Below are 10,733 nucleotides of genomic sequence, written 5' to 3'. Positions count from 1 at the left end.
GAACCCGCGTTAAATGATGAATATATCCCAGCATCTGTTCATCTACAAACTGGTGGCCCGTTACGCGCTCCTAAATGGACTGTAACCGTGTACACATTGATTTTCATGTTGGCAAGGTTGTACAATAACAGTTTATCTGCTGTGCTGAAAAACCGTGCGTCTTTACGCAGCGCAATTGGAGCTGCGAGCTTGTGTTACGCTGGTGATGTTTTAAAAGCTGAAATTGTGTCATTGAGTCTTTATAAAGCTGAATTGTACGTCTGTATGTGTAACATAAGCTGGCTTTGAGCTGTGGAAACGCTTTATTCTGTTTAAACTGTGTTCCAGACGCTGTTCTGGTCCGGTTCGGTTCTGTGGTTCCGACTCGGTTCTGGAAAAGTTCGAACGAGTTGTTAAATAGCTAGAAAGACGTTTTGAGACCGGAGTAGCGGACTCCGGGCAGCTCAGGGGTTGGTTCGTTACATTTTTAGCAGAGAAAGTGCATTTTGATGGTTTAAAAGACGATAAGTGATGAAATAGCTTCAGGCTGAATCTAACATGCTGGTTATTGCTAACGCTTCGTGGTTGGTTGTTTGCTGCTGTGGACAGCTCTGATTTGCTGAGACGGTTGACTGACGTCACCTCCCCTCACCCCTACGCTGCGTCATTGGTTGAGAGACTAGACACTGTGGGATCCTACCGGTGGCTAGTGTATCTACCGACGAACTGATATCTCTAAGCATGTCAGCAAAAATCCTATCCATTAGGTGTGCGACAGCGTAATCCGCTTCAACCGTAAGGGCTAACTCATTTACCGCTTGTACGAGGGCTTTGTTTTCTTGGGTGGCACCCAAGAGGGTGAAGATTATCAGGAGTGGTACCATCATTGTCCTATGGAAGCACAAAGAGGTAGGTCTTAGCTTCGTGGTGGTCAAGGGTAGGTCCTGTGAATTTAAACTATGGTTAAGTTTCTTATCCATTAGTTATCTTCTGCTTGGATGACCCTTGTTCCCACGAGGTCAGATTTTGTGAGATCTTTGTCTCCTGAGGAGTTATTGCACGCCTTGTGTGGTTTAACCTGGTTACGGTGTACCCATTTAACAGTTGGCTCTTTTTGGCCTTTACTGATTTTTATCTGGTAGATAATTGGAGACACTTTGTCGGTTATCAGATGGGGTCCAGTCCATCTGGGCATCAGCTTACGGGCGAGAGTTCCGGTCCCGGACTCTCTTCTCCCAGTTTTGGGTGCAAACGTGTAGTACCAGACCCTGTCTCCCACTTGGAGTTCCTCGTGAGAGGCCTTTTGGTCGTAGTACGCTTTGCGTCCTTCAGCTGATTTTTCCAGGTTTTTCTGTGCGAAAGCAAAAGTGTTTTTAAGGTGTCTTTCCAAGTCTTTCATGTATTGTTGTGTGGTGTAGGCTGTTGCCATGGCAGCATCGCCTGGTTGGTACAACAGGTGCAGAGGGAGAGTCATTTGTCGACCCGTCATCATCTCGAAAGGAGCGATGCCAGTCGACGTGTGTGGAGTGGCCCTTATGGCCATGAGGACCAGAGGGAGTTTCACGTCCCAGTCCTTGTGGTTTGCGGCTACGTATTTTTTCAAAATACTCACCACAGTCCTGTTTGCTCTCTCAACCTGGCCTGAAGCCTGTGGGTGGTAGCCAATATGGAAGTTGGCTTTGACGCCTAGCGTCTTCCACAGTTCCTTCATTACTTCACCTGTGAAGTGTGTACCTTGGTCTGAGTTCACCCTAAGGGGAAGTCCAAACCTTGAAAATACATGATTCATTAATAACATAGCAGTGGTTTGTGCTGTGTCATTAGGGGCTGGTAGACATTCTACCCATTTGGTAAACGCGCAGGTTATCGTGAGAAAATATTTATTTCCTCTAGAGGTTTTAGTGAGTGGTCCGACCCAGTCAATCTGGAGGTCCGACCATGGAAATGCAATGCCTCTACTATGCAGTGGTGCTCTGTGAAGTGGTCTGGATGGTTGAAACTGGCCACAGATCAGGCACCCTTTTATGTAGTCCTTGACATCCTTTTTCATTCCAGGCCAATAAGCAATCTGTTTTAATGCTTTCAGCGTGGCATTGTCACCCTTATGTCCTGCGGACGGCAGGTCATGTGCATGGACTAACATCACCCCCCTGTGGTCATGGGGGACCACGAACACAGGTGAGGACGTCCGTCCATGAGCAAAAGTTAGGATGCCCTTAAGTAGTTTTAGCTGTTTGCGCAGCTGAAAGAGGACTTCTAGAGTTCTGGAGTTCTGAAGTTGCTGGAGTGCTGGAGAGTTTTCTGCTGGTTCTGCTCAAGTTCTGTTAGAGACGGGATGATCTTGACATGACAAAAGGCTCTTCCGAGTTCCATGGGATTATAACTTTCACTAGCCACTACTTCTGACGAGCTACAGCCCCATCAGGAGACGCTGGACAGGTAGCGTTAACGGAATTCCATATCTGCTGATAAATCTTCAGAAAGGTAATGGATCAAGTTTCCTACCAAGCGTACCGAAGGAGAGCTGGGCTTCTGATGGAGAGTGTCGGTTCTGGTGAACATTCCTCCCTTCCCATTCAATCTTACTCCCTTTAACTTCTTTCATCTTTAACTTTCCATCAAGTAGAAATTCTCCCAGATATTTAGAAATGTCTGTGTAAAGTGCTTATTCACATCCGTGTGGGTAAAAGATCATAGTTGTACAGTTTTATAAATGTCTGTGGTGCAGCAACGGAAAAATCATGGCCGTATGATTTTTCCTGATTGATTGCTTATATTGTTATTTTCATAATTTGCCAAATTAATGTAAATGTTTGATGTTAAATTTGATTCTGTAAATAAATGACCGCATTCATTTTGATGGGTCAAATATAAATGACGTCTCACGTTTGCCTTTCCTTAAATTCAATGCACGTTTTATTCAGTCCAGAAAAATGAGGAACCCGCGTTAAATGATGAATATATCCCAGCATCTGTTCATCTACAGGTCTGAAAGATAGTTAGAGAACCAACCAATGGTGTGATCTGAGAAACCAATTTCTGAGAGTTTATGACACAAGATGTTATGATCCACAGTGTCAAAAGCTTTAGAAAGGTCTAAGAAAAGTGCAGCACAATAATCTTTAGCATCCAGTGCTTCAACAACGTCATTAAGAACCTTCAGTGAAGCAGTGGTTGTGCTGTGTTGTTTCCTGAAACCAGATTGATGTGGAGGTAAGATGTTAAATGAGTCCAGGTAATTTTTGATTTGAGAATTTATCAGTTTTTCTAGAACCTTGGCTAAAATACAGAGTTTAGAGATTGGTCGATAGTTGTTCAGTGAGGTGGGGTCTCCTCCCTTCAGCAAAGGAAGAACAAAGGCTGTTTTCCAAGTGTCTGGGATGGAGTTTTGTTTTATGGAGAGATTGAAGATGTGGGTCACAGGGACTGTGATGATATGAGCAGCCAGCCTTAAGAAATAAGGTGGAAGTTCATCTGGACCTGCAGATTTTTTAGGATCAAGATCTTTTAACAGTTTATTGACCTCACTGACTGAGAATGGAGAAAAAGAGAAGGTGTGATTAACTGAGGATTGACTTCTAGGAGGGAATTGATTTGTAGAAGTTTGATTATTAGGGGAAGTGGCTGATTTTCTGTTAGTAACTGTGTCAAATAAAGAACTAGAATCAACAAAATATTTGTTGAAACAGTTCAGGATCTCGTGCTTATTTGACACAAGAACAGAGTTAACGAGAAGTTGTGATGGGAGGTCAGATGATTGGGGGGGTGCCTGAGAGAGATTTGATGGTTTTCCAGAATCTGTTAGGGTCATTTAGATTTTTGGAAGTCTGAGATAAAAAATAGTTGCGTTTTGCTGCTTTAACAGCAGTTGTGCATTTATTCCTCATCTGTCGGAAACTCAACCAGTCAGTGTCTGAGCCAGATTTTCTCGCTGCAGCCCAAAGATGGTCTCTCCTGTGCAGAAGGTCAGCTAGCTCTGGAGTAAACCAGGGGTTGTCTCGTCCCTTTATTCTGAACTGACAAAAAGGAGCATGTAAGTTCAGGAAATAAATGAAATTATTATGGAAATAGTTCCAAGTGGAGTTCACGTCATCAGTTAACAGAATACGATGCCAGTCAAAGTGAGACAGATCCCAGAGGAATGACTGTTCACAGAAATGTTTCCTTTTTTTAATTAATCTGGGCTTAGAAGGTGGAAGTTTAATATTTCTTAAAGCCGCTGTCACACAATGATCACTCAAAAGATCAGCGAATACACCTGTACCAGGGAATTTGTGAGGCATATTAGTTAGAAACAGGTCTAAGATGGAGGAATTGTCAGGGTGGCTTTTATTTAATCTAGTGGGGGAGTCGATCAGTTGGGTTAAATTAAAAGACAAGCAACATTCCTTGAATTTGTCACAGAGGGGGGTCGACTTACACCAATCAATGTTGAGATCTCCAGCTAAAAAGACCTCTGTGAATTTTAAATTACCAAGGAATTCCTTAATGGCATTTAATGCCTCAGGTGAGGCTGAGGGGGGGCGGTAGCAGCAGACTACAGTTAAAACCTGGCCTCCATTCAAGGTGATGTTTACAGATAAGGCTTCAAACTGATTTGGAATTGTTTTGGAAGTCACAAGACTTGAAACCAGGGTATCTCTAATGTAAATAATGACTCCACCCCCCCTTTTTTGACGATCACAGCGGTAGATGTTAAATCCATTGATTGCCACGTCATTATTCATTACAGATTTGTTGAGCCAGGATTCAGAAATAAAGATAACATCAGCCCCAGAAGAACTGACCAGGATTTTCACAGCATCAAGTTTTTTCAGAAGGCTACGAGCATTTACATGCAGAAAATGGAGCCCAGAGGCGTTTTTAAAGTCATTTGGTGTGCTGTAATTAGTGGGGGGTCCAGGGTTGGGCTGAATACCTGAGAGCAGTAACAACATTATTATCAGACATTTTCTTGAGTTTTTTGTGACTGATGTGTGATTACAGGAGTTAACAGTGTGGCAATTATCCCCCATAATTGAACCATGAGAAACGTTAATGAAGACGTGATCATTCAGAACCCAAAAACAGTGAAAGTTGCAGTGATGGACAGATTCAGGTGTATTAACAAGATTCAGTGACTCCAGATAATCTGAGAACTGAAAATAGTGACAGTAATATGAATGATGCAAAAAAGATTCAGACCATAAAATGTCACAGTTCAAATGGGCAAACAAACCCGACGAGGTGGCCCAACTGCAGTTTGAGTCAGGCTGAGGGGGGCTCCGGTCCCCCTGTGAAGAAGGATGGATGGATGGATGGATGCTCCCATGAGAAACAGAAGATGGGTCCAGAATCAACAGGCCGAAACAGAAACAGAAAATTCGCAGCAAATAGCAGAGCGAGCTGCCAGAAAATCCTCCTGAAGTGAAAGGCATGGTCCAAGTTCGTTTCAGGTCAACAGGGGCCAACAGCGTGATCCAGAATAAAATTAATTATTATCCAGGTGAGTTTGGATGGAGGCCTGCAGCAGCTCCGATACACACTCCGAACTTCACTCGAGCACCACGCAGCCCTGCTCCTCCACGCTGCTCCTCCGCTTCTCAGCACCCGACAGCACGGGGCACCCCCGGTGAAAAACGAGACTGACCGGAGAGGCTGAGGCTGAAGTCGGCAACTGGTCCGGTCCGGTTCTGCTCCAGTTCGGCTCCGGCGTTCCAAGCACGAGAGACGAAGAGGCTGAAGATATCCCTGGCCCGGTTTTGCTCCGGTCCGGCGGCCCAGTCTGGCAGCGCGGTTCTGCTCCGGTCCGGCAGCGCGGTTCTGCTCCGGTCCGGCAGCGCGGTTCTGCTCCGGTCCGGCGGCGCTTCAAAGCACCGGAGCGTCTCCTCCAGGTGAACACAACGACTCCACGGAGGTGGATCGTCTTTCAGTAAAAGTAATGGGCTGCTCACTGAAGCTGAGACCGGCTCTGTAGAAGACGAATTTCCCCACATCCACCTCGATTCGGTTCTGGTCCAATTCGAGGGTCACAGGTACACTTCCCCCACACCTATGGAGACACCACGAGGGCCAGTCCAGCTGAAAACCAGCGAAATACCACCCGGCGATATTTGTCGGAACCAGGTAGAACCACAAAGGTCCAGATAAGAGTTCGTTGAGGTCCAGAGAGAGAGAGAAAAAACACCGGACCTTCGTGCGTCGACTCCCCAGCTCGAGGGGTCACCTGGCCGGCAGGGTGCGCTCAGAGTGACCGATGGGGGGGGGGGAGCGACCGATCGGTCCAGGGCCAAAATATTTTTTTTGGACGGTCCCGTCCGGCTCTCTGAGTCACTGAACACCGAATTCGGTTGGAAGGAGGACCAACTTTAGTCCGGTTCGAAAAACGGGTCAGTTTGATGATAAAAGACTGCAGAGAAGCCGGAGGGAGCTGCTGTCCATCAGCTCGCCGGAAGTGAAGTCGAGAAGATAAAGAAGATATCATTCAAGAAGATAAATGGGTGTTACTTCCTTGTAATTTCATTGATGAGAATTACTTGAAAGTTTCAAGAAAGGATGTCAAACAGGGCCAAATGTTTTAGTTTCATGCACACTATCCACTCACTTATCTCCAGTTGTCGCTGGATCCTTCCTTTGCTCCGTTCCCGAAATGACACTTGAGTGGCGTTGTACTGGGTCATGACCTCCACGAACTTCCTGGATAGCACAGTGTGCTGGGGACAAAAAAATGACGATGACAGCAAAATGTGAGAAAGTGCTGTGAGCAGTTTAGAGTGGCCATCACAGTACTTAAGATGCTTATATACATATATATATATATATATATATATGTATTTTTTTATTTTTTTTTCATTTAAAATACCTTAAGGTTGCATTTCAGAGATTCTGAGAGTAAAGAATTATAATTTTGAGTATGAGTCACCATGAAAGACAAACTATCATGTAACTGATTGTGTCTTTGCGTGTGTTTGCTTGTAAATCTGTTAGCAAAACATTTCATTAGCAAATAAATGAACTTATTTAAAGTCTTGGAAAGTGATTGGTGAATACACCTTATCATTCAAGATGGCTGCCACGGCCAACTGACCTTAGACAACACAAAAATGTCCCTAACTCTGTCATTTTACTTATATTGAGCTAAAACTGGATGTGGAAGTAGCTAAGACTCATCTATCCATCCATCCATTATCTTTTATCTGCTTCTTCCATTTTGGGTCACAGGGGTCGCCAGTGCCCATGTCCAGCTATCACTGTGCGAGAGGCGGGGGACACCCTGAACAGGTCTCCAATCCATCACAGGCTGAGAATCATTGCCAACTTAAACTCCCAGAGCTAACAGTTAGCTTGAGTTCCTTGTTTAAAACTTTGGATTTAACTGTTAAAGTCAACACTGCTTGTCTGTTAGCAAAATATAACAAACCATTAGACAAATTGTAATAAAAGTCTCAGAAAATAATTACTGGACATACATCTACAAATATTTAACTTTTGAAGTCAACCTGGTTTGAGGTGGCTGCGATAACAAATAGATCTTAGCCAACACAAAAATGGCTATACTGTAATTCAGTCATAATCTTGAGCTAAAATTTGGTTGTTGGTAGCTGAGTCATCATCACCAGAAATGAGTATTATCAGATCTCACAACATCGTTGTTTAAAGCTTTCATGTTCAAGGTAGTGGGTGATATTTCTATTCGTCTATGCCGACGATACAGTTGTTTATTGTCGAACACAGTTACCAAGGTTTTCCAGCTTCTACAGTCTGCATTTGACATCATTCAGTCAGCCTTGTTCCATCTTAAACTGGTGCTAAATGCTGACAAGACCAAGAGGATGTTGTTTTCAAACAGAAAGTTGGTACCAACAATTCTTTTCCACGCATGGTGTTCCTATTGAGTTTGTGGATTCTCACAAATACTTGGGACTTTTAATTGATCTACATCTTTCGTTTAGGCCACGTGTTGAAAACTTAAAGAGACTGAAATTGAAACTGGGTTTCTTTTACAAAAATAGATCTTGTTTAACTCTGAATGCCAGTAAACACCTTGTAGCTGCTACTTTCTTACTGGCTATTGGCTATGGTGATGTTATTTACATGAATGCCCCTGCCAGCTCCTTGCAGATGTTGGATGCTGTCAACCATGGTAAGGTAAGGTTCTTAACTGGCTGTAACCACCGTACCCATCACTGTACTCTGTACTCACTGGTCAGTTGGTCATCATTAGGCTCTCACACTGGTACATCTTCATCTATAAATCTCTCCTTGGTCTGCTACCTTCTTATATCTCCTCCCACATGTCATGTCGTCAGTGCAGTTACAACATGCGCTCTCAGCCTTTATTGCCAGCAGCATACCCTCGGTGCAGACTGAACTCAGCAAAAAGGCATTTTCTTCCTTTGCTCCTGTAACCTGGAACATCTTGCAACAAGATCTGAAGCTGTTTGATTTCTTTAAGAGATTTTAAACATTTGATAAGGTCGTTAGAAAAATCTAAGTACTGGTAACTATATTTTTGTTTTTAGTATCTTACCTTGTTTTATATGGCACCATGATTTGATTATTATAACAACTTTTTATTTTTTATTCATAATAATAATAATTCATGTATATTTCGCAAAAATAGATGAGTGTTGAAGGTCTTATGATATGTAACAAGAACTTCCGGTCATTGGACCGTTTGTCTCACCTGTGTTTTCTGGATCCTGAAGTCGACAGAAGATCTATTAGCAGCATCATCTTTTGGCATACTTTGCTCCATGGCTTCACAAGACAGGAGTAATGATTACATCATGATACAACAATTTCAATGTTTGACACGTGATATCAGCAAAAAGTGTTAAACTCACATTTTAGTTTAGCTCGCACCACATTGGCATTCCCTTTGATGTCGTGGGTCAGTGCACTCAGCTGATTCTTTGTACCTTTGCGTGCACAAAGGGATAAACAAGAGTTTGTGTTTATTTACCAGATCTTAACAAATCTCCACAAGTCTGTAAATATTAAGAGTTACTATGGTTCAGTTTGGCTCCTATGGCTACGTGAAGAAACCCAGAAGTATTCAAGAAGTAAAAAAGTCTTTGCTCTTCCCTTGGCGACTGATAAACAGATGCAGATGATGTGAACTGTGGTCTATTTGTCCAGGAAATCTCAGCTCACACACAGAATAAAGCCAGGAAGTGATGTCTATTCTCATGTTGTTGCTTTTGATTATTTGAAAAGTGTTGGCTTATCATTTGAAAATATTGGGAAAATGACTAAAGCCTCTGAAGGTGTATAAAAGGAGCAGACATGTTTTGAACTACAATGGTTTCAGGGGTTTTGTGTGTGTGTGTGTGTGTGTGTGGGGGGGGGGGGGGGATATAGTTGTTTCCTTTGCAGATATCCGGCCAGCAAACCTTTCATTTCCAACCAAGAATAAAAGGAAACAAGACATCGGCTGCATGTCCAGAAAATCTAAATCTGCACTCGCAGTTCTGTTCAGTTCAGCATTTTGTACACAGCACAAAATCACAACACAGAGCCGTCTCTGTGCGTTGTGTCGACTGAGGATTCAACATGTCCTAAAGACAAACTTACTGTCGTCGGGGTTGGGTGCAGACAGGATCATGCTGTGTACCTTCCTCACCTCTTCCACTTGGTAGGAGATCTTATCAATCAGCCCTCGGACCTCCTCCACCTGAAACCAACCGATAAACAGTTGAAGACTCTCGTGCATGGAGGTCTCCATGTTTAAAGGCACATTCCCACCTTCCTGAAATAACTCTCCATGAAGCCGTCCACATTGTCCACAGCGACTGCCACCTCCTCCTCTGCTCGTGTGCCACTCTGTGCAGATAAAAACAAAGTGTTTCAGGGCCTGGGGCCAGCAGCCTCTGGATGTGGACCCTTAGCCTCCTTTTTTAATGTTTAAATTAACAACACTTTTTGTGGGTTTCTTGTTTAAAGTCTTAAAGTGTGCATGAAAAAATATGCAGCAGAATGAGAATAAAAGTAGATTGGGTTTACTTTGTGCACTGGGTTTTCAAACTGGAATTAGAAGACAAGCAGGGATTATACATGCAGCGTTCACAAATCTTATTTATGTAACAGAATAGCAATGACTAGTTTTCACTAGAATATATTTTCAAATGCAGTGATCAGTTTCACAGCTGAAAGCTTGTTAGCATGTTTCTTACTTAAAAAAAAAAAAATTTTACTTTCTGACAGAAAGTCAGTGAATGTTCACTAAATCTGACAGAAAACTCACGTTATTTCAAAACAGTTGAAGCAAATTAGAAAAATTTAGTTTTGTACATTTATCTACTGTTATAAATTTTATTTTATAACAAACTTCTATGGAAAAGTAGCTAGTTTTGATGTTAGGCTGATTGGTAACTCTAAATTGTCTCTAGGTGTGAGGGAGAGAGTGAATGGTTGTTTGTCTCTCTGTGTCCCTGTGATGGACTGGAGACCTGTCCAGGGTGTCCCCCACCTCTCCCACAGTGATGGCTGGATATGGACACCAGTGACCCCACGACTCAAAAAGGAAGAAGCAGGTAAAGATGATGGATGGATGTAAAGTAGCTCGTTTATAAAATTAAATAACATAATAAAAATTATCAGTACAAATAAAAATAAGGCTTGCTTCTAATAAAAGCCTATGAGGTTTATGAAGTCTGAATTTCTTAGGTTTTTAGGAAGTTTCTGTTTCAGTCTTTACTTCAGACTTTCCTGAATTATACAGAAATGGGTGGAATGACCCCTCCAAGCTGTGTGTGTGTGTGTGGGGGGGGGGG

General features: G+C 43.0%; 1 protein-coding gene across 1 annotated transcript in view; it reads right to left on the bottom strand.

Moving 5' to 3' along the window:
* stx2b (syntaxin 2b) overlaps nucleotides 1–10,733 on the bottom strand; it is a 30,486-nt gene that overhangs the window by 16,979 nt on the left and 2,774 nt on the right. Inside the window, exons 2-6 of the mRNA XM_037680580.1 lie at nucleotides 9,706–9,783; nucleotides 9,535–9,634; nucleotides 8,805–8,879; nucleotides 8,645–8,718; nucleotides 6,563–6,671 (exon numbers count right to left, since the gene is read on the bottom strand). Of these exons, the coding sequence (XP_037536508.1) occupies nucleotides 6,563–6,671; nucleotides 8,645–8,718; nucleotides 8,805–8,879; nucleotides 9,535–9,634; nucleotides 9,706–9,783 (436 nt within the window). The remainder of the gene's footprint in view (nucleotides 1–6,562; nucleotides 6,672–8,644; nucleotides 8,719–8,804; nucleotides 8,880–9,534; nucleotides 9,635–9,705; nucleotides 9,784–10,733) is intronic.

The sequence above is a fragment of the Nematolebias whitei genome, chromosome 8 (genome assembly GCF_014905685.2).
Source record: "Nematolebias whitei isolate Nwh7 chromosome 8, NemWhi1, whole genome shotgun sequence".
NCBI lineage: Eukaryota > Metazoa > Chordata > Actinopteri > Cyprinodontiformes > Rivulidae > Nematolebias > Nematolebias whitei.
The sequence above is the reverse complement of the archived record's forward strand: the minus strand, read 5'-3'. Positions and strand labels throughout refer to the sequence as shown.